This window comes from Astatotilapia calliptera, chromosome 13, assembly GCF_900246225.1.
Source record: "Astatotilapia calliptera chromosome 13, fAstCal1.2, whole genome shotgun sequence".
Classification (NCBI taxonomy): domain Eukaryota; kingdom Metazoa; phylum Chordata; class Actinopteri; order Cichliformes; family Cichlidae; genus Astatotilapia; species Astatotilapia calliptera.
In genome coordinates, this window is record NC_039314.1 from 32,019,693 (window position 1) to 32,043,694 (window position 24,002).

The window sequence follows — 24,002 nt, forward strand, 5'->3', positions numbered from 1 at the left end:
ACCACATGTATCAAATATGATGGAGGCAGTGTAATGGCATAGGTATGTATGGTTGACAGTGGGATGAAGTCAGTAGTGCTTATTGATTGTGTGATAGAAGTATCAGGATGTATTATGAAACACACAAAACTATGTCCTCTGCTTCAGTCAAATGCTACAAAACTGACAGAGCTTTACATGGATAGCGACCCAAAGCAAAATGGAAACCGAACCAAAGACTTTCTTAAGGCAAAGAAATGGGATATTTTTCTAGACTAGACTACAAAAACCTTTCCTTACATTTAAAATTGTACTAGTTTGTCCAGTTACGTTTGAGCTTGTGATAATGGGTGACTGTATATAATGTAACTCATAAACAGTTACAGAACTTCTGTTGAGCCCTTTGAGTCTAAAAGTGTGCACTTCTGTCCCGTCTTGACAGTGTGATTTCAAATTCACCATTGTGGTCCGCACAGGCAGAACTATGAAAAACATACCATTGACCCAACTGTATGCACTACTGTCCAAAAGTTGTGGATACTTTGCACAGCTGGACTGGCCATCGGGCATACCGGGCATTTGCCAGGTAGGCTGATGTTGTTTGTTTGTTTGTTTCTAACGTTATAAACAATGAAAGGTGGTGGATTGAGTGGTCATGATCGACTCTGGGCTGGACCAATTACAATACATCCATATTGAGGTGAAAAGGAACGTGATTTGTCCCGTACGTCACATCTGCCTTGGGTAAAAACAAAAGCGGCGGTGTATGCACTTACATCAACAACACTGGACCACAGTGCTAGGACTACAGCATGGCGTCATCAGCAAACACGAGACCGCTCATCCAGATGCTGTGTTTGTCGTTGCTGGGGACTTTAATCACTGCAACCTCGGGACTGTGCTCCCAAAATTCCATCAATACTTGAGCTTTCCGACAAGGAATAACAACATCATAGACCAGGTCTACAGCAATGTAAGAGGTGCATACAAGGCAGTGCCTCGCCCGCATTTTGGACAGTCCGACCACATTTCTGTGTTCCTCTATCTGGCAAACAGGCAGCTCCTCAAACGAGCCCCCCAAGTAAGTAAAATTACTAAAGCTTGGAGCGAAAAGACTGATTCGGTGCTTCAGAACTGCTTTGGTGCTACAAACTGCGACGTGTTTAAGACTGCTGCCATGAGAGAGGACTGCTCTGTGGATTTAAAGGAATATGCACCAGTGGTCACCAGCTACCTCACCACATGCATTGACAATATTGTCCCCACCAAGCGATACAAAACATGTCCAAACCAGAAACCCTGGTTGAACTGTGAGGTACGTTCCATGCTACATGCATGCTCCACTGCGTTTGCCTCTGGTGGCACAGAGCGCTACAAAAAGGCCAGATATGACCCACATACAGACTGAAGCTGGAGGGATACTACAACAACTCGAATCCCGCCGAATGTGGCAGGGCCTCCAACACATCACTGATTTCCCCTGACAACATCCCAGGCCATGCTTTGAGTGTTTGCTCTTCAGAGACATTTTCAATTTGTCCCTCACCCAGTCAGCTGTGCCCACATGCTTCGAGACCACCATCATAGTGCCCCTCCCCACGTAAATAACCTGTTTGAATGACTTTCGCCCCATTGCACTCACTTCAAATTGTAATGAAGTGTTCTGAGAGGATTGTCATGTCCCATATCAAAGAAGCCATCCCGGACAGATTAGACCCTCTGCAATTTGCATATCGGAGGAATCGCTCTCCCGAGGACGCCGTTAATGCAGCTATCCACACAGCCCTCTCACACCTCGGAAACAAGGACATGTATGTTCAAATGCTGTTTATAGACTACAGCTCAGCATTCAACACCATCATCCCACCATGAAAAAGCTCTCTACTCTTGGACTGACACCCCCCTCTGTCTCTGGGTCCTGGGCTTCCTCACAGGCAGACTCCAGGCAGTCAGAGTTGGTACCGGGACATGAGGTACAAAGATAGTGAGCACAGCGACTCCCCAAGGCTGTGTGCTCAGTCCACTCCTGTACACCTGTTCACCTATGACTGTGTCCCCTCCCAAAGCAACACCTCCATCATTAAATGACACAACCATCGTCAGGCTGATTACTGCTGGAGAGGAGACTGCCTACAGGGAAGAGGTGGCTCAGCTGGTGCCTGGAAAATGATCTCTCCTTAAAGGCTGAGAAGACTAAGGAGATGGTTATTGACCCAAGAATGAGGAGAGAGCAGCACGCCCCACTATGCATCAACAGGACTCAGGTGGAGAGGGTGAAGACATTCAAATTCCTTGGCACCCACATCAGTGAGGATCTCACCTGGACCCATAACACACGGCAGATCATCGAGAAGTCTCAACAACGACTCTTCTTCCTAGGGAAGCTGAGAAAATTTGGATTAACCTCCAAACTTCTCAGCAACTTTTACAGATGCACAGTGGAGAGTATCCTGACAAACTCCATCACAGTGTGCTACGGGAACTCAGGACAGGAAGGCTCTCCAACGTGTCATCAAAATGGCACAACTCATCTGTGGAGTACCACTACAGGACATTTACAACACTCAGGGCAAACTATATCATTAAGGACAGCACCCACCCACAGCACACACTGTTCACACTCCTACCATCTGGCAGACAATACAGGAGTGTGAAAGCTTTGGAGTTTGTACGTGTTTTGTCTCTAGGGGCCACCGTATTTATTTATATATAAACATATATAAATAAAGCCACTTTTTTACATTAGTAATTACTTTTGTGCATAATTTTATATTATTGTTAATAATAAATTAATTAAAGCAACAAAACAACCTGAAGAGCCGGTTTGGAGCCGAAAGAGCCGTAAATCCCATCACTAATCCACAGCAGAGATGGGCAGTAACGCGTTACTGTAATCTGATTACTTTTTTCAAGTAATGAGTAAAGTAAGGGATTACTATTGCAAAAACGGTAATTAGATTACCGTTACTTTCCCGTAGGAACGCTGCGTTACTGCGTTACTAAAACCGTGATTTTTCTGCGAGAACGTCTCATGACAGTGACGTAAGCGAGTGCGACGTTCGTGACAACAGCTGTGTGCAGATCAACAATGGATCATATATCGAGTGCAGAGAGAGTATGAGCGTGCAGCGTTTAAAGCGTGGAAGTACTGACCTTACTTTGAGTTTGATTCCATAAAAAGGGACAAAAACATTAGTGTCCGCTGTGCGTGGGAAGAAAACTTCTTTTTACAGCGAAAAAAACCCCTAAACTTCCAACAAGCACCGAGTAGCTACGACGTAATGGGAAACTCACAGAGAAACTCGTGGATTCTTCCACTGACCGCAGCACACCTGCACCAGGGTAAACCTCCGCCTACCCCACTCCTGCTTTACAGGTGAAAATAGAGCAACAGGACCGCTGAGTCTTTGACTTTATTTATTTTCTGCTGTGTTTTACTTGCATCTATTTGAAACACTGAGTGTAAACACACAAAATATTTTATTTTATGTGCTGGAATGTGCAGAAAATAGGTTTAAATGTTAAACTAATTTCTTCCAGTCAGTGAATGTTGCAGATAATTACATTTTTGCTTGATGCATAAAGTTAAAAGATTAAAACTAATAAAACAAGTTTTAAAAAGAGACTTTTCCATTTGATTACATTTTGTATGATGGATTATGCAGAAAAAGTAGAATTGGGCTGAAAGATCTATCGCTTTATCACCTATTCAGGTTGTAAATCGTGTTTTTAAAAAGTAACTAAGTAACTAAGTAATTAATTACCTTTGAAAATAAGTAATCAGTAAAGTAACAGGATTACTTTTTTGGGGAAGTAATCAGTAATTAGTTACTGATTACTTTTTTCAAGTAACTTGACCAACACTGATCCACAGGCCATCAGGCTACTGAATCAACCCACACAAACATTTCAGCGTCAGCTACAGTGACAAAAGTCCAAACTGAAACGCTGAGTCAATGACCCAGGTACTCTGACAAGTATATTATTCCCGTTTTATCCTCACTACACTGGTTGCCTGTCCATTTTAGAGTTCCGTTTATTCTTTTATTTTATTCTTTTATTTGTTTTTAAAGCATTAAATGGTCTTGCCCCACACTTCCTCTCTGAGCTCCTAAATTGTGGTACGCACTTCCATTACAAATTAGAAAGGCTTCCTGACTCGGCTTGGCTAGAGCTGGTCTACTCTGTGGCATCACAGACATGCAGTCTGTTTGCTTCTTTCATAGAATGATGACACACTGAAAAGAATTCCACATGACAGAACTTCAAAGTCTATAAAGAGAGGTTGTAACCTTGAGTCATTCCATATCACCTTAGCCGGAGGAGAGAGGAGGTGGCTACGCTCCGTTGAAGAGGCCCGGTGATACATCGACCACCAACCTACTGTGCCACCCGCACAGTAACTGAGACAGACTGCCTTTCTGATCAACACAGCACCTTTACTCGGACGATAACCCCCCCTTTTTTTCCTTCCTCTGTTTTTTAAGCACCTTACAACCTTTTCAAAAGGTGCTGGACTCACTGTCGGCGCCGGAGATATGGTCAGGTGATGTAGCGTTTTAATTCCATACCCTTCTGTTCCATCTTAACTCAGATGTAGAAGAATTTATATATTTATATTTATAGTTATTTTTATTTAATTTATTCACTTGTGTTGCCTTCATTACCATTGTCTATGTAACTATATCCCCCCTTTTTTCTCTCTGTTTTTACTGGGTGGCAGGGTGTGGTTAGTATTTTTATTAGTTTGTTTTTGCTTTAGGGTTTCTTTTCCATACCTTTCTACTGTGCTGTTTCCACTAACAGAGTGCGCTGTCAGTCTTCCCTTGTGTTTTTGTTTTGGTTTTTTTCTTGTCTTTTTGTCTATAGGGAAGTCACTCTTCATTCTGGATTTTTTGTGAATGGGGAGAAATCGGGCAAACTCCTAGCTAACCAAGTAAGGGGTCTAAAGCCATGTCAGTGTATAACCGCCATTAACTCAGATGATGGGCTCGTTACTGATCATGCCAAAATCAATGATGCGTTCAGGGAATATTATCTGAAGCTTTATTCCTCTGAATCTCCCACCGACCACTCACTAATCACAAATTTTCTTAAAAGCTTAGACTTTCTTGAGCTGGCAGACACCCACAGAGAGATCTTGGATGCGCCATTTTTCAAAGAAGAGATTAGCGCTGCAATTTTCTCTCTGCAGTCAGGGAAGTTCCCTGGCCCAGACAGCTTTTCGGTAGAATGACACTCCAGAATGTGTTCTTCGCTTGATGCGGAAAAAGCATTTGACCGTGTCGAATGGAACTATTTATTTGCTGTGCTGGAGAGATTTGGGTCCGGTCCCAATTTCATCTCATGGATCAAGTACCTATACTTCTCCCCTGTTGTGTCTGTTTGCACCAATAGCCAGAAATCAAAACCATTCCAACTTAAACGAGGCACACGTCAGGGTTGCCCCCTTAGCCCGTTGTTATTTGATCTAGCTATTGAACCCTTAGCAATGCTTTTTCGAAGCAGTAAACTTGTTCAGGGTCTACAAATAGGTCAAACTGAACACAAAGTCAATTCATTCAATTTAAATGAACATCTTTCCTAAATTCTTATACTTATTTCAATCTTTACCAGTCTTCATCTCCAAGTCTTTCTTTACAACTCTAGACTCTATAATCTCCTCTTATATTTGGAAGGGTAAACGGGTAGCTAAGGTGCATTTACAGAAATCTAAGATTGAAGGGGGTCTGGCACTCACCAACTTCCGCTTTTACTATTGGGCTGCCAATATTCGGTCCCTGACCTAGTGGTTAAAGTCTGGGGAGGGTGTGGGACCCACCAGCTGGCTGGCAATGGAATTAGACTCAACGCAGGGTATTTCTCTTGCCTTCTTTCTGGGTTCTTCTCTTCCTTTATCCATTGACAACTTTACATCTAATCCGATAATTCGGCACTCCCTCAGGGTGTGGGCGCAGTTCAGGAGACATTTCAATCTTAATAATTTTTCACTTCAAAGCCCCATCCTTTCAAACCACCTATTCCTCCCCCCAACCTTGGACAACTTGTTCCAGGTCTGGTCTAGAGCAGGTATTATTTGCTTTAAAGATCTCTTTGTACACAATAAACTAGTATCATTTGATCAGCTGTCAAAAAAATACAGTATCCCAAAACTCACTTTTTTAGGTATTTACAACTCAGACATTTTTTGCAATCCCACCTGTCCAATTTTCCAGAAGCTCCAGCTGCTAACTTACTGGACGAGCTCCTTAATTTCCAACTATCAGGCATTTATAATAAACTGCAGTGTAACCCCAGCTCCCGTTGTAGGCTTCAAGTCCACATGGGAGAAGGAGTTGGGTATATCTATGTCAGATGACGTCTAGGACTCAGTCCTTTCTCTGGTAAATTCTACATCACTCTGTGTCCGTCATTCCCTGTTACAATTCAAAGTAGTCCACAGGGCCCACTTATCTAAATCCAAATTAGCTAAGCTTTATCTCAGTTTAGACCCTTGCTGTAACAGGTGAGGGTCTCATGATGCCAATCTAACCCACATGTTTTGGACCCGCCCTGTCCTGGCAAATTTTGGGAAGGTGGTTTTCTGCACTTTGAACAAGGCTACCGGCCTGAAACTAGCCCCCTACTTGCTGTCTTTGGTACAACGGGAGAGGATTATAAGTATATTCCCAGAGCAAAGCGTAGGGTGCTGTCTTTTGGTTCCCTCCTGGCTAGGCGTACAATTTTGATGAGGTGGAAGGCCGCTGCCCCGCCCCTCCATGTTCGGTGGCTTGCTGATCTCATGTCGTGCCTCAGTCTGGAAAAGATCCACTGCTCCATCCAGAACCAAAAGGGCACATTTGATAAAATGCGGGGGTTTTTCTGGAAAACTTCTCTAAACTTCAACTTAAGGATGTTCCAGCTGACTAACGGATTTGCTTCTCCATAGAGGTCTGGTGTCTGTCTGTGTTAATGGGAACGTGAAGCTCAGTGATGTCGTAGCAAACTTCTGAGTGGTTCTTAAGGGAAGGGTTAGTTAATATCATAATCCCTCCCAGGTTGTGGCTTTTGTTGTTTTGTTGGGTTTTTTGTTTTTGTTTTCTCTCTCTCTCTCTCTTTTTCCTTTTACTGGGATTTTTTTTGTCGCTTGTTTGATAAATTAAAAGAGCAAAACAATGTTCTCACCTGAGAAATTCTGTTTTGTATTCAATGTAAACAGTTTGTATTTTCCCTCTTCTTTTTTCTTTATAAACTGTGTCCACAATTAATACAAAATATTGTGAATAATAAAAAAAAAAAGATAAGATGGGGCCTGATTATTTAAGACCTTGTATGTGATTAGCAGGATTTTGAATTCTGGATTTAACAGGGAGCCAATGAAGGGAAGCCAATACAGAGATGAGTCCACTGTCAGAGGCCATAAGAAGATCATTTGTAACCTTCACCAAAGCTGTTTCTGTGCTGTGCTGAGCTCTGAAACCTGACTGAAACTCTTCAAATAAACCATTCCTCTGCAGATGATCTGTTAGCTGTTTGACAACTACTCTTTCAAGGATTTTTGATATGAAAGGAAGGTTGGAGATTGGCCTATAATTAGCTAAGACTGCTGGGTCTAGAGATGCTTTTTGAGTAAAGGTTTAACTACAGCTAGCTTGAAGGCCTGTGGTACATAGCCGATTATTAGAGATAGGTTGATCATATTCAAGATCGAAGAATTAATTAATGGCAGGACTTCTTTGAGCAGTTTTGTAGGAATGGGGTCTAAAAGACACGTTGAAGGTTTGGAGGAAGTAATTATTGAAGTTAACTCAGAAAGATCAATTGGAGAAAAAGAGTCTAACTTAACATCAATGGTACTAAGAGTAGCTGTAGATAATATTACATCTGTGGGATGATTATTGGTAATTTTTTCTCTAATGATAAAAATTTTATTTGTGAAGAAGTTCATGAAGTCATTACTAGTTAACGTTAAAGGGATGGTTGGCTCAAAAGAGCTCTGACTGTTTGTCAGCCTGGCTACAGAGCTGAAGAGAAACCTGGGGTTGTTCTTATTTTCTTCAATCAGTGATGAATAGTAAGATGTTCTGGCTTTGCGGAGGGCTTTCTTATAAAGCAGCAAACTATTTCTCCAGGCTAAATAATGATCCTCTAAATTTGTGACACGCCATTTCCTCTCCAGATTACGAGTCATCTGCTTTAGGGTATGTGTTTGAGAATTATACCACGGAGTCAGGTACTTCTGATTAGAGACCTTAGTTTTCACAGGAGCTACAGTATCCAGAGTCGTACGTAGTGAGGAGGTGAAATTATTAACAAGATGATCGACCTCTGTTGGAGTAGTGTTCAGATAGCTGCTCTGCTCTGTGTTGGTACAGGGCATTGGAGATGATAACAGTGGGTGGATTATATTCTTAAACTTAGTTACAGCGCTTTCAGAAAGACATCTACTTTGATAAAGTCTACTCTCCACTGCTGTGTAATCAATTATTGTAAATGTAAATGTTATCAGGAAATGATCAGACAGGAGAGGGTTTTCAGGAAACACTGTTAAACGTTCAGTTTCTATGCCATATGTTAACACAAGATCTAGAGTGTGATTAAAGTGGTGGGTGGGTTCTTTTACATTTTGAGAGATGCCAATTGAGTCTAATAACAGATTAAATGCCATGTTGAGGCTGTCACTTTTAGCATCTACATGGATGTTAAAATCACCCACAATAATTATTTTATCTGAGCTCAGAACTAAATCAGATAAAAAGTCTGAGAAATCAGACAGAAACTCTGTGTAAGGCCCAGGGATGGATTCCGTCTCTCCTAACAAGACCAGGTTTCCTCTAGAAAGTTTCCCAATTATCTATGAAGCCCACGTCATTTTTTTGGACACCACTCGGATGAAACCAGGAGATGTCCTTACTGAATCATCAGAGCTGAACAGGTGATGGAGAAACAGGTTTACCTTTTAGGTCACATGAATGAGTTGAAGGGAAGTTATGAACTGTTTCTGAGAGACAAATAACACCAGGATCGTTTTCTAAGTAGCTGACAGCTGGTAACTGCAGGGGCGGGTCTAGCAACGTTTTGCCAGGTAGAGCATTAACTGCTCAAAATGCCTGGGCCCATTTTTTGTCCCAGTCGAGCCCTGGCAGCGGCTATTTAGCGGAGAGCTCACCTAGTGAAACTGCATCCCCATCCCACTCTGACACCAGTGGAAAAGACCACGAGAGAGTAAACATTGTGAGGTGTGGGCCCTGGCTCACCTGCACCAACTTTCTGATGAACAAAGTGTGGCTGCTGTCTTCATCACACAGGATCACATCAGCATTTAATGTATGTATATGAGAGCTGCAGCTCATGGTGGTTTCAAATGACTGTGGACCGCACTGTCCGGCTGGCTGTTAACAGCAGATTCCGTTTTTCCATCTTTGAAGAAAAAATGGCACGAGCTTCCTATTGAAACGTCATTTCCGGCTCCTCTGTCTCAAAGCAAGATGGCGGCCGTGATAGAGAGAGTTGATGGATGTGTTGGGTCCTTGGACTCAGATATCGTGTCACTAAGACATACACCCCCTCCATCGGACCAGCAGCACCAGAACAACCCCCTGCTGGGCCTGCCCATCGTGGCCATCGAGACCATCCTCAACTTCCTGTCCTACGATGAGATCAGCCTGCTGCGCTCGGTGAGAACAAAAACAGCAGCAAAGCTAATGCTAGCCAGGGCTCCGAATCCTGTTTGGGTAGCACTCGTGTAAAGGCAGCGCAGACATCAGGCTGTTTCACATCCGTGCTCCAGTCTGGAGCCGTCTGTTTGCAGCCACGGCCCGCATTGTGCTCCTCGAATTAGCAAGACAGCCGAGATGAGCAGGGCTGGGATACACGACACAACACTATCACCATCACACAACTGTCAGAGCGCAGATGAGTGTTGGTCACGGAGTTGTTTGCAGCCAGTACCGGGCTCGTGGCTGTCCTTGTGTAACTCTGTGGGGTTAGTAGAAGCCTCGCAGCTCCATTCACCTACACTTCAGTCTGCTCGGCACACAGCCTGGAGGCTTCGTTCTTCTCCTGCTGTGCAGAATCAGTCGCTGTCATGTGTTAGTTTGCGTTTGCTGAGGAGTTCGTGGCTCACTGGCTAAGTGAGGTAATAAGACTGCTGTGCACTACCCGTGTTTTCACTGACATTTGCAGATGAACGAACCGTTTTCCTGCTGAGATACTCATAGCTACTAAACACTCCCCTCTTGATGCAAAGTATTGTGACATGTAATACAAACAAGATGTGCAATGAAGATTTTTTTGTCATTACACAATGCTCTGTGGACTGTGTCATACCTTACTTACCAGTATGAGCGGTGCAGCTGTGTCAGCAGATGCGTATCAGGTCAGTGTCAAATGACTGTTGATATTTGATGATCAGGTTTAACAAAGTGACTTCATGACTTCTGTAAATGTGGACTTTTTCCTTAAGCAGCAGAAAGCGTTTCCTCCAGTCTAACCCAAAGTAGAATTCAGCCATTGCTTTTTCCTCTGATCCCCTTAACGGTGACATCCGGGAGTAGTTTTTGCAGCAGGATTGTAAGAGAGGATGGTAAATATTCCTTTGAAAACAACAGGAATGATAAGAGCCAATGTATCAGCTCTTAAAACTGTGAATGTAGAGACTGGAAGCCCTCCACTTTATCCAAAGCACTGTGTCAAGAATCCCATGTAGGCAAATAACTTGAAACTCTGAATTGCTACGTACTCATCAGATTACCTGTCCACCTGTTCTCTCTGATCTGTCTTCAGGTATGCAAGCGTATGGACATGATTTGCCAGCGTGTCCTGAATCAGGGATTCCTGAAGGTGGAGCGTTACCACAGCCTGTGCCAGAGGCAAGTCAAAGCCCAGCTGCCCAGGTCAGTATCACATCACAAGTTATTCCACTCTCACTGCACTCTGGTTTTCTTCAGGAACTCTCCTTTATTTAATTATTTGGCCAACTTTAAGAAGCTTGGAAATGACTTTATACTTTTTCCTTGATCTGAATGAATTGGCTGGCACTTATGTAGAGCGCTTTTTTGTCATAATCATCTCATCCTTGCACAAGTATTTTTTCTAAATTCTTCATAAGCTGGGATACAAAATTCACATGTACCTTGTACTAAATGAAAGCATTGTATTTAAATGCAGAGGAGGGAAAAGTCATTGTTCATAAAACAAAACTACAGGTACTGGTTGGTGAGTTAGGACATTGGGAGACAAAACCAAATAAAACATCCTTAACAAACAAAGTGTGTTCTCATGATATCCTTCTGGTAAGGTGCTTCTGTCAGTAGGGTGGGATTTAAGTTCTTGATTCCCATCAAGGACGAGAGCATGATGGGTAACGTCCAAACTGCATCCAGGATAGAAACAGCTGCATTATGCTGCTAACACAACTTCAGCTCCTTCCAAGCACATGCACAGATAGCATGCTAATTCTAAGCTAGCCACGATCCCAGAGTGATGTGAAAACTGACTGAATGCTAAGCCGACCACAGCGGCCAGACCCTGAACTCCAACAGGGAAGAAGCTTGATAATCAGTCAGGCTGCAGTGTCCGTTTATACGGGTTCAGCTTTGTGTTCATACCTAAATGTCAAGAGAAGGGTCATTTGTGTGTCCTTATTAGGGATTTGTGCTGGTGGCTGGGACTGCTTTACACAGTCTGAGCTTTCAGACCCTTTTTATTACCCCTCAGCTGTAAAAGGCTGATGGGGTTTTGCTATCACCCAGCCAGATGAGCAGGCAGTGTGGGCACCCAAGTTTGTGAATGCAACAACTCAAGAATGAGGCGACGTAGAATTCAAACCATAGGTGCATCTACTAAAAATCTTGGATGAGTTTAAATCCGGGTAATCTTAACCTCAAGGTCAAAGGTCAAGTTTTCCAAAAATCATCAGGGATTTTCACATTTCTACTGGTGGCTGCCGGTAGAGCAGGGCGATATGACCAAAAATATTTATCACGATATACATTTGAAAATTTGCGATAACGATATAACTGACGATATAATTGACACTAGACAAAATACTTTACAACTCCACAACTGTATTAGTGCAAAAAAAACCCATCTATGTATTTTCACTGAAACAAGCAGCTGTTTTTTATCTGCATTAAAGTTATATAAAAACGTAACAGTGCAAATTCCTCGCTGACAGTTTAACCAAAAGGCATTTCCAGTGGAAACTGGCCGACACATCCTCAGCATAACCATGTATAATATCCACAACACTTAAAAAGAGGTTATACACACACAATACGGTAACATGTTGAAGCACAGTACGTATCGCTCCGCCTACGATAGCCGTAACGCTCCGACAATCCATCAAGCGGTGCGGCTTCGTAGCTTAGCAAAGTCGTACTGAAACATTTGACAGATTTTCGAGCGCCGTGCACATAAAATCGTTTCGAGGTCATAAACACAACCAGAGTTCATACATAAGGCACACGGGATTATAAGGGGCTCTGTCGACTTTCAGAAAAATCAAAGGATTGATTTTAAGTGCGCCGTATTTTCCAAAAAACACGGTAATAACGACGGCCCGCTAGCATGCGCTACCAAAAATAGTGCTTTGTTGTGTATCTGAGGGACGAAAGCTAAACCAGTTCCACACCAGTGAAGCTGCAGCATTTTTACAAACCAGTTCAGGTTCATGGTTTCATTCAACGATCCGCTTTCGCTCTTCTCATTCTGCGTCGCCGCCGTGTGCGTATGTAAACAAAGGCACTGTGCATGCGTGTTTTACCCATATTCTATCGCCATATTTTATTTTCTTATCATTGCCCAACATTACACCGGTATTACCGTGAACGGTATGATATGGCCCAGCCCTAGCTGCCGGTATGTCACCATTTTAATTCCAGCCCTATTTATCTGACCTTCGTGTGAAGTTCATGGTGTCGGCCTGATGCTGAGGCCTGGTAGCTTCAGATAATAGTTACCAGACAAAGTAAAAGCAGGTCAGAGGCTCTCTTCCCTTCTGCTTGGTTTCTGTGTAAACAAGAAGCCAAGATTCTTACAGCATATGTGAGCATGGTGTATTGTGTCCACAATATGTATCTATCTTCTCTCTCTTGTATGTATTATTGTAGGGTCTACCTTACTGTGTGTGTGTGTGTGTGTGTGTGTGTGTGTGTGTGTGTGTGTGTGTGTGTGTCCTCATCAGCCTCCTTTTTTGGCAGCTTCTTTTGGGCGTCGCCTCAGTGGATCATCTGCCTCCATCTCACCATAAACCAAAAATCACTTTATGCCTGTGAAACACACACACCCCTTAAACACTGAAAGCACTTCTCTGTCTAAACACTTTGTCTAGTATTCACAACCACAACTTTTCAGCTTTTAATTTTGTGCAGTTGGCAGTAAACTCCATGCCCCAAACCTCAGTAAATTATGTTTGTGTCATTCATTTCAATATTCTCCTCCCACTCGTTTGCCCTCTATGAAAGAGAAACTCCTACAAATACAGATATAATAAGGAGGTTTAATTGGAGTAGTAACTTCCATCTTTCAGACACTGTGTTCTTTTGGGGTTTTTTGTGTTGTTTCTTAGTCAAACCTACAATAGTTTCTTGACGTCATCACAGGCTTTTGTGCTGTGCTGGCTGTGAGTGCCTCCTGTGTCTGTTACAGGCTCTATTTCTGATCCTTTTCAAACAAGTTTGAATCCCACTTCTAAAACAAGTCAAATGAGTCTTGAACAGTAAATCTTTTTCTTAATGATGTCAAGAAAAAGATCATATGAATGATATAAATGACAATACATAGAAATGGATATTCTTTAAAGTTCTCTTCATGTTTCCATTCTCTCCCAGGAGAGAGTCAGAGAGGAGAAACCACTCCCTGGCCCGTCACGCTGACATCCTGGCTGCTGTGGAGACCCGCCTTTCACTACTCAACATGACCTTCATGAAATATGTGGACTCCAACCTGTGTTGCTTCATCCCCGGAAAGGTTAGTGTAGCTGTTACTGGCAAACAACTCTGCAGCATCAGTAGTTTTCAAGACAGAAGGGAAAAGTTCTCATTTAAAAAGCTCATTTTTTCCTTTTGCAGCAAGTCCACATTAATCCACATTTATTTTTCTTTTTTATGTATTTAGTTTATGTTCTATGGACCCCTGTCTGTTAATAAAGTGAAACGAATCCCCGCTTTGGTGTTTGCCGTGACATGCTATAATTTGTTCCTGGGTCTGGCGCTACATGCAGGATGGTAAACAGATGAGTCCAAAGCAATAAAAGCAAGTTTTAGTCAAATCCAGATGCTGAATATGGCTCTTGTGCTTTTAAATATAGCGATATAGGTAGGGCTGCTCAATTAATCTAATTTTAATCACGATTACGATCTGGGCTTTCAACGATCATTAAAAATGACTGAGCCGATTATTAGTCCCTCCCTCATGCTTTACTCTCGCGCTGCTCCGTGTGGCAAATCGAGCGCACCTCTCTGCATTTCGAACACGCGTCACAACAATTAAGAGGACCCGAGGGAAGCTCGGAAAGCTAAGCAGAAGTTATTTGGAGAGGAGAGTGACTGCCGTTGGTTAAAAAGAGGTAAAAACCTTCAGTGGTGTGGAAACATTATGGGTTCATGGAGTCAGACTGGATCAAGTAGACACAGTGTGTAAACTTTGCTACAGTGTAGCTGCACCACAGAGCAACACTGCAAAGTTCACTAAACATAGATGTTTACATTTTTCATTGATTTCTTATATTGCAAACATTTGCACTGTTATCAGTATTTGCACTATTTTATATTATTTTTTAAAGTCATTATTCAACACATTGTTATTGTTAAATAAATATCGTCAAATAATCGAGATCTCAATTTCAGTGAAAATAATCGTGATCATCATTTTTGCCATAATCGAGCCGCCCTAGATATAGGTATAAATATGAATATAAATATAAAAGGACAAGTATGTGTGCAGGTATTTATGGTGGTATACAGAAGTGACAGGGTGCAGTGAGGTGTGATTATTTCTGTGGACCTGACTGATGTGGATGAATTACAGAGTCTGACAGCAGCATGAAGGAACGAGCTCCTGTAACGTTCCCTCAGACAGCCAGGTTGAAGGAACCTGTTGCTGAAACTGCTCTTCAGATTGTCCAGTGTGTTATGTAGGGGGGAGTCATTTTCCATGATTGCCAGCAGTCTTGCCCGCATTCTGTCCCTGATCACCACCTCCAGGGTGACGAGCTTCATGCCAACAACAGAACCAGCCTTCCTCGTTAGTTTGTTCAGTTTGATTGCATTGTCCTATTAAGGTTTATGGAAATCAGTCTGCAGTTGGCTCATCATCAGGAGGGTTTGATCAAGTAACTACCAGGGCTGAGACACTCAGCTGTCACATGACTAATTTATTTATATAGCACCAAATTACAACAACAGTCGCCTCAAGGCGCTTTATATTGTACAGTAGATGATAGATACAGAGAAAAGCCCAACAATCATATGACCCCCTGTGAGCAGCACTTTGGCAACATTGGGAAGGAAAAACTCCCTTTTAACAGGAAGAAACCTCCAGCAGAACCAGGCTCAGGGAGGGGCGGGGCCATCTGCTGTGATTGGTTGGGGTGAGAGAAGGAAGACAGGATAAAGACATGCTGTGGAAGAGAGACAGAGATTAATAACAGATATGATTCAATGCAGAGAGGTCTGTTAATACATAGTGAGCGAGAAAGGTGACTGGAAAGGAAAAACCCAGTGCATCATGGGAATCCCCCGGCAGCCTACGTCTATTGCAGCATAACTAAGGGAGGATTCAGGGTCACCTGGTCCAGCCCTAACTATATGCTTTAGCAAAAAGGAAAGTTTGAAGCCTGATCTTAAAAGTAGAGATAGTGTCTGTCTCCTGAATCCAAACTGGAAGCTGGTTCCACAGAAGAGGGGCCTGAAAACTGAAGGCTCTGCCTCCCATTCTACTTTTAAATACTCTAGGAACAACAAGTAGGCCTGCAGAGCGAGAGCGAAGTGCTCTAATAGGGTGATATGGTACTACAAGGTCATTAAGATAAGATGGGGCCTGATTATTTAAGACCTTGTATGTGAGGAGCAGGATTTTGAATTCTGGATTTAACAGGAAGCCAAAACAGGAGAAATCTGCTCTCTCTTTCTAGTCCCTGTCAGGACTCTTGCTGCAGCATTTTGGATCAGCTGAAGGCTTTTCAGTGAGTTTTTTGGACTTCCTGATAATAATGAATTACAGTCGTCCAGCCTGGAAGTAATAAATGCATGAACTAGTTTTTCAGCGTCACTCTGAGACAGGATATTTCTAATTTTAGAGATGTTGCACAAATGGAAGAACGCAGTCTTACATATTTGTTTAATATGTGCGTTGAAGGACATGTCCTGGTCAAAAATGACTCCAAGGTTCCTCACAGCGTTACTGGAGGCCAAGGTAATGCCATCCAGAGTAAGAATCTGGTTAGATACCATGTTTCTAAGATTTTCAGGGCCGAGTACAATAACCTCAGTTTGATCTGAATTAAGAAGCAGAAAGTTAGCGGCCATCCAGGTCTTTATGTCTTTAAGACATTCCTGCAGTTTAACTCATTGGTGTGTGTTATCTGGCTTCATGGACAGATAGAGCTGGGTGTCATCTGCATAGCAGTGTAAATGTATGCTATGTCTTCTAATGATGCTGCCTAAGGGAAGCATGTATAATGTAAACAGAATTGGTCCTAGCACTGAACCCTGTGGAACTCCATAATTAACCTCAGTGTGTGAAGAGGACTCTCCATTTACATGCACAAACTGGAGTCTATTAGATAGATATGATACAAACCACTGCAGCACAGTACCTGTAATACCTACAGCATGTTCTAATCACTCTAATAGGATATTATGGTCGACAGTATCGAACGCTGCACTGAGGTCTAGCAGGACAAGCACAGAGATGAGTCCACTGTCAGAGGCCATAAGAAGATCATTTGTAACCTTCACTAAAGCTGTTTCTGTGCTGTGATGAGCTCTGAAACCTGACTGAAACTCTTCAAATAAACCATTACTCTGGAGATGATCTGTTAGCTGTTTGACAACTACTCTTTCAATGATGTTTGATATAAAGGAAGGTTGGAGATTGGCCTATAATTAGCTAAGACTGCTGGGTCTAGAGATGCTTTTTGAGTAAAGGTTTAACTACAGCCAGCTTGAAGGCCTGTGGTACATAGCCGATTATTAGAGATAGGTTGATCATATTTAAGATCGAAGAATTAATTAATGGCAGGACTTCTTTGAGCAGTTTTGTAGGAATGGGGTCTAAAAGACACGTTGAAGGTTTGGAGGAAGTAATTATTGAAGTTAACTCAGAAAGATCAATTGGAGAAAAAGAGTCTAACTTAACATCAATGGTACTAAGAGTAGCTGTAGATAATATTACATCTGTGGGATGATTATTGGTAATTTTTTCTCTAATGATAAAAATTTTATTTGTGAAGAAGTTCATGAAGTCATTACTAGTTAACGTTAAAGGGATGGTTGGCTCAAAAGAGCTCTGACTTTTTGTCAGCCTGGCTACAGAGCTGAAGAGAAACCTGGGGTTGTTCTTATTTTCTTCAATCAGTGATGAATAGTAAGATGTTCTGGCTCTGTGGAGGGCTTTCTTATAAAGCAGCAAACTATTTCTCCAGGCTAAATGATGATCCTCTAAATTTGTGACACGCCATTTCCTCTCCAGATTACGAGTCATCTGCTTTAGGGTACGTGTTTGAGAATTATACCACGGAGTCAGGTACTTCTGATTAGAGACCTTAGTTTTCACAGGAGCTACAGTATCCAGAGTCGTACGTAGTGAGGAGGTGAAATTATTAACAAGATGATCGACCTCTGTTGGAGTAGCGTTCAGATAGCTGCTCTGCTCTGTGTTGGTACAGGGCATCAGGAAACACTGTTAAATGTTCAGTTTCTATGCCATATGTTAAAACAAGATATAGAGAGTGATTAAAGTGGTGGGTGGGTTCTTTTACATTTTGAGAGACGCCAATTGAGTCTAATAACAGATTAGATGCCATGTTGAGGCTGTCATTTTTAGCATCTACATGGATGTTAAAATCACCCACAATAATTATTTTATCTGAGCTTAGCACTGAGATTCAAGTAAAGTGAATGGCTACTTTGACAGGGTTTCCACACCCCTGTCCCCCAATAGTCAATCTAAGAGTGAGGTTTATTGCTACCAATAACAACAAAACTGAAAGCATAAACTCCAGGTCTGTGAAGGTTCTTTAAGTTGCTCGAAGACGTCTTCAAGCAACTTAAAGAAGTCCAGATGCTTTTCTTTCCAAACTCCTTAGACCATAAACTCCAGGGTGAAAAAAGGTCAAAATAATAAACAAAACAACCTATTCCAAAGAAGTGCTACCTAAACCCTACTCGAAACCAAACTAAACAAAACACAAGCACTACCTTTAATTCCCTAATTTAATAAACAAGAGAAAAAGTGCAAAAAAATAGGGTGTTCACCCCTTCTGCTTCAGTGCTATTTACAAGATCAAGCACTGCCAGTTTGGAGGCCGAGGACAGGTCTGCTGTTGCTGCCTGGGGAACATCTGCGGGAGACAGGGTTTTTGAAATGGCCAGTTCATAGTGGGTGTCAGTCAGCAGGTGGCAGGTCAAAGCCGGCCCAAAACGGCTCCTCCAATCACGTGGAGGCCCTGCAGAGACTCTTAAAGGCACAGAACACACACTGATTCAGAATATGGCCAGGGCCTTAACACACATGTTGAACTGCAGTGGAAGGAAAATGCCCTAAATCAACAACAGTACCAGCATGATTAAAAAGGAAAACTATTTCTTTGATTATTGATGTTGAAACCGTCTTTAATCAGGTTGGTGCCGTTGCTGCTGGTTTAGGACGTCTTAGCTGCACCACAGTTCAACATGTGACCATTAAAAACTATGCTTTAACTGTTAGTAGTGGCTCATACCAGAGCCTTTTTAATTTGTTTCTTCCGACCAGGTCAGCTCCCCACACATGAATGCCGCATCGAGCTTTTAAAAGCCTGTTTCACTCATTATTTCTCTGTTATTTGTATTCTCCTGATCACGTGCTGTTGTGTGTCATCAGGTTATAGATGAGATTTACCGCGTGTTGCGCTACGTGAACTCTACCCGAGCACCTCAGCGAGCTCATGAGGTTCTGCAGGAGTTGAGGGACATCTCCTCCATGGCCATGGAGTACTTCGATGAGAAGATCGTCCCCATTCTGAAGAAGAAACTGCCGGGAGCCGATCTGTCTGGTCGCCTCATTGGCTCTGCACCAGGTAATTGAAATGTGACAAAAACAATAATAGTTGCGCATCCCTATTGCACCGGGTGTCCAAGGTTTTAAATGCAACATGTGAGCCACAGTGGTTGTGCGTTTGTGGCTTTCCATTTGTATCAGAGTTGTCGCTAAATGTGAGAGATGAGAAAGTCATCGTCCTGTTTAGTCTTACGTGCCACCCCAGCCGTTGGTTGTTTGCACTGCTCTGCACGCGCTCTGCATCACACGCTATGCTAACTCTGGAACACGCTTTACTCAGATGTGTGTCTTGTGCCCTCAGTGGCAGGTCCATCTACCTCTTTGACCACCATGTCCTTGCTGGCTAAGAACACACCTTCTCGCTCTGAGATGACCAAGGTGCAGCAGCAGGTGAAAGTGAACGGGGCATCGATGACGGTATTGCGGAGGGAGATGCAGGAAATTCGGGTCAAGCAGCTGGAGCAGCAGAAGCAGCTGCAGGACCAGGAGCAGAAGCTGCAGGAACAGAGCCAGGTGATCGCTGAGCAGAACGCCCGCCTCGCAGAGCTGGAGCACAAGCTCCGTGAACTGATGGAGAGTAGCGCTGCTGCTATCGGAGGACCCAGGCCCAACACAACCGTCCCCTCCACATCCAGCAGCTCTGCTGTGTCTTTCACTGCTGCCAGCACATCTGCTGCTGTCTTGACAGGCGTGGCTGCAGCCTCACCCAGGGAGACAGAGGGTGAGGTAGGGTCTTCGCTAAAACGCACCAGAAAAAGCTCAGACCTTCCACGGCAATCCAAACGGCTGCGCAGCAAGAAATGAGAAACTCGTGTGTCATTTAGCTCAAGTTATTTTGATTTTTAAGGTCTGACTGATCACATCTTAAACCAGTGCCCAGAGTTATCAGCCACTCCACCAACACACTTCCTGTATACTGTCTCACACACAGCGCTGACACCACCTGCTGTGGTGTGGAATAATTCTCTGCTGTCCACAACCAAAGCACTGAACCCTGAATGTCATCCAGGACTTTGCACATGGTTAGGTTTGTCGTTACAGAACTGTTAATGTCTGATTTTCCTTTTGTTAAAGACTCGCCTAAATAATACATTACTGTGTAAACACGTCACTAGTTTATAGTTTCACCTTTAAAAAGGTCCCGTTCTCTCTACTTTGAGCAGTGGATTACTCCACATGTGGCGATGTAGTGATTTCAGGCAGTGGACTGAGTCAGACTACAGTGTGACCTAGGGTGACAGAGTGACTTGCTGATGATTTATCACTACCTGCATGATAATGTAACTCTATAGAAGACATTAGGCTTTGACTACACAATGTTTTTTCTTATGCTCCATTCATCAGTGTCCTGGTTCTGCACATAGGGTTTGTTGGCCAGTCCTTGCAAGGCTTCTGAACCACTTAAATCAATAAGGGTATAGGTGGGTGGTTGGCTATTTGCCTCTAAAAAGGTTGTTTCATTGAAATGACTGTACTCTCAAATGAAGATGCTTATATTTGCAGCCTTGTTAACAGAAGTCACCTTGCACATGTGATTTAATGCATTTCCTGTTTGTTAAGAAAATGTTCATATTTGTCATTTTGGGAACATAAACTACTAAAGGATATCGAATGAAAATAGGAAGTGTGATGCTCCTGGAACAGCCTAACTGCGGTTGCATGTTGTCAGTAGTTAGTGATCTTCACAGGGGTCTAAATCAGTTGCAACAGCTTCTTTCTAAGTTTGGCTAAGTGCAATATGAATCGATGAAATAGTCAGTGGTTTATTTCTTTGTAGTAGCTCGCTTTTTCTTTTTTTTCAAGAGCTGCTGCTCAGATGAGTTTTTGATGAATTCTTGAATCTTCATGAAAAGCACGGCTGAAAGGAGGAGAAGGCCAAACTGTCATGTCAAGCTCTTTGGGGGGGAATATGCACATCAGTTTCTTTCCACTCTTTACAGAAGCAGCAGAGAGCACAGGAGCCATGCTGTGCTGAATATGAAAGCAGTCATGCGTTTGAAGCCCCTCATGTCCATATTTGGCTGTTATATGATGCATTACTGTATGAGCTGTGCTGAGGATAAAAATACTATAAAACTGACCTTGATGGCAAACTGGTGTTTTGCATCTGTTCTCTGAATAACGTGAGAAGCCTGATATGAGCTTCAAACATTCTGCATATTCACTGTACACAACATGTACTCCAGTACAGGTCAGTGTTTTACCCTGGGGGGGTTTCATTGTGTAGTCTGTCCTGACTGCACAAACTGGAGACACACAAGGCCTAACTTTGGCAGGCTTGCACAATACTTTTAATAGTTTCACTTTGCTAACAGTCTGAAAACTGAGACGACCTTGAATTAAGTACTTTAACTCAATAAATGTAACCTGGTGTCACTTGCTGGCTTTTATCGACATTTTCAGCCACATGTTGCTTGATACAACATTTGGCCAACCTCGTCTGCTGATGAAGATCTGAAGGTTTTAGTCCGTTTCTGAGGTCTAAATGAAAACAACGATCAGTTGTTTGCTTCTTATACTTTTTTGAGCTTTTAAGATTTCTGGGATGTCGTTGTCAGATCATGTAAACACTCCTCCAGTATTGAATTGCAAATATAGAATCCCCGCTGGCTCATACTGGGCTTCTCCCCAGCTTAGGACTTGTAGTACTTCAGTAAACCCAGAGAAAAACACAAGTGTAGAAGTACATGTGGGGGAAAAGAAGGAAGGAAAAAACCAGAACAAGATTGCATTTCAAAGGTCACTTCTAAAACTTGCAGGTTTTTCTCACTTTGTCCCAAATGCCAGCTGATTTTTGTTTTTTCCTTATGTTTTGAAACTCTTCCTGAGACTTCTGCCTCCACCTGAAAAAGACGAGGGAGTGAACCTGATTTTTGGACTTTTTTGCACAAATAGATGGTGGCAGTGGGAACCGATTACCGTTAGACTGCCTGCTTCCTTCTCTGTACAAACTTGTTTTGTTGCCTTGTGGCTGCACTTGTGTTTTCCTTGTTCCAAGTGTTTCTGTTCTTTGGATGACCTGAACTAACACATGGCACATTCATTTGGTAAAGACATTTTGGAAATGCATCTCACGTGTCTATTATGAAGACACAAGGCAACAAAGCACAAGAAGATGTAATCTGGTGGTTCCATCTGAGACTGCGTCTCAGTCTAGAAAACCTTACTGTATTCTTCATGTATTTTAAAGTGCAGATTGTGAATTATTTCATGTACGTATGCCAAGAAAACTATCTTTTGAGTTGGGGCTAATTGTACAGTCTTGTTGCACACATTACTGTTACTGGTGTACAAATCAAACCTATTAAAAATCAGCTAACACATTTGTGTATCTCTGATTGTAAACATGAAGCTGTAGATTTAATGTTAATATTTGAGTGTTCATTCATCATATACATTCATTACGTTTGGTAGTAAAACAAATGTAATTGACATCATTCTTTGCTTGTGTGGTCGGTCGTATTATCCATTTTGGTGGATACATGACATTGGCACGAAAGAAATAAAAACAATAACAGGAAATGTTCGTGCTGGAGACAGGAAACCAGTTCTGATGACTAACTAACTGGAGTGCTGTGCTGGTACGCTGCAGTGTGGCAATGAGACTGCATCCAAATCAAAGCCATTTTTTAAACATATGGGCAGAAATCTGTGCCATCAGAAACTGAATTTGAATAAGTTCAATTTGAATTTGAATTTATGGTTTGAAAATGATCATCACTAAATTGAAATTGAATTTATATTTTGAAAATGAATTGATTTGCTTTGAAACTGCATTTTATCCTTTAAAAATTCAGCTCTCGAATAATTTCAGTTTCACTTCTCACCATTCAATTTCAGTTCCAAAATTCAGTTTTTTGGAACTTACATCCGGTTCCGGTTCAAGCGCAGATTAATAGAACTACGTTTTACTAGCGGACCGAAAGTGTTACTGACGGGAATCTACAGCGTCTTGAGCTGAATTAAGACTTCAGAAGTCATTCGTCATGTCGAATGACCAGCGGATAAACTCTCAGGTTGGTAATAAATGTATTACATGTATAAGAACAAGCGTCATGTTAACAAATGATAGCCGTACGGTAACTTTTATGCTTATTGTAGCTGTTAGCTAAAAACGCTAATTTAGCGTAGTTTGCCCTGAATTCAGCTTTGACAACAAATATGATCGACTGTTTCTAGTAGAATTCCAAAGTTGTCATCTTGGACCCTGTCAGGGTACCCCCTCTGTATGCTTGCAGAGACCCCTACAGTAGGGAAACATGCAAAACGGTGTCCAAACCTTTGTGTTTTAGCTTTATATATGTCTTACACAGCATCCCAACTCTTTAGCTGACTTAATAACTTTAGCTAAAGTGAATAGTTAGTCTAATTCATTAGTGCAGCATTACTGGATCAATTCATTTTCAAACCATAAATTCAATTTCAATTTAGTGATGATCATTTTCAAACCATAAATTCAATTTCAAATTAGACTAATTCAAATTCAGTTTTCAAAAGCATTTATTCAAGTTACAATTCAGATTCAATCGGAGCAATTCAAATTCAAATTGAACTTATTCAAATTCAGTTTCTGATGGCACAGATTTCTGCCCATACAGGTGTTACTTCCTGCAATATGCATTATGTATGGTGCAAATATGCAGTATACGCGTTTCATATAAATTTTCTTTAGCCCAGATAAATAAACATTCCAGTCATAAAATGTGAATTTTTATGTGCTGTACAGCGTATAGAATAAATAAGTAAGCCAATAAGTGAGACTTGTGTTTGTAAACCCCCTGTGT

General features: G+C 42.2%; 1 protein-coding gene across 1 annotated transcript; it reads left to right on the top strand.

Moving 5' to 3' along the window:
- The first annotated feature begins 9,078 nt into the window (after nucleotides 1-9,078).
- Nucleotides 9,079-22,541, top strand: fbxo28 (F-box protein 28). The gene is made up of 6 exons (XM_026190670.1): nucleotides 9,079-9,285; nucleotides 9,387-9,635; nucleotides 10,744-10,853; nucleotides 13,791-13,929; nucleotides 19,042-19,237; nucleotides 19,520-22,541. The coding sequence occupies exons 1-6, from the start codon at nucleotides 9,232-9,234 to the stop codon at nucleotides 20,020-20,022; spliced, it is 1,251 nt and encodes a 416-aa protein (XP_026046455.1). The 5' UTR covers nucleotides 9,079-9,231; the 3' UTR covers nucleotides 20,023-22,541.
- Nucleotides 22,542-24,002: the final 1,461 nt, after the last annotated feature.

Excerpts from the sequence above, each read along its gene's own strand:
- fbxo28 (XM_026190670.1), top strand. The coding sequence starts at position 9,232 with ATGAACAAAGTGTGGCTGCTGTCTTCATCACACAGGATCACATCAGCA. Across the intron at positions 13,930-19,041 it reads GTTGCTTCATCCCCGGAAAG|GTTATAGATGAGATTTACCG; the intron begins GTTAGTGTAGCT and ends GTGTGTCATCAG. Across the intron at positions 19,238-19,519 it reads CCTCATTGGCTCTGCACCAG|TGGCAGGTCCATCTACCTCT; the intron begins GTAATTGAAATG and ends TTGTGCCCTCAG.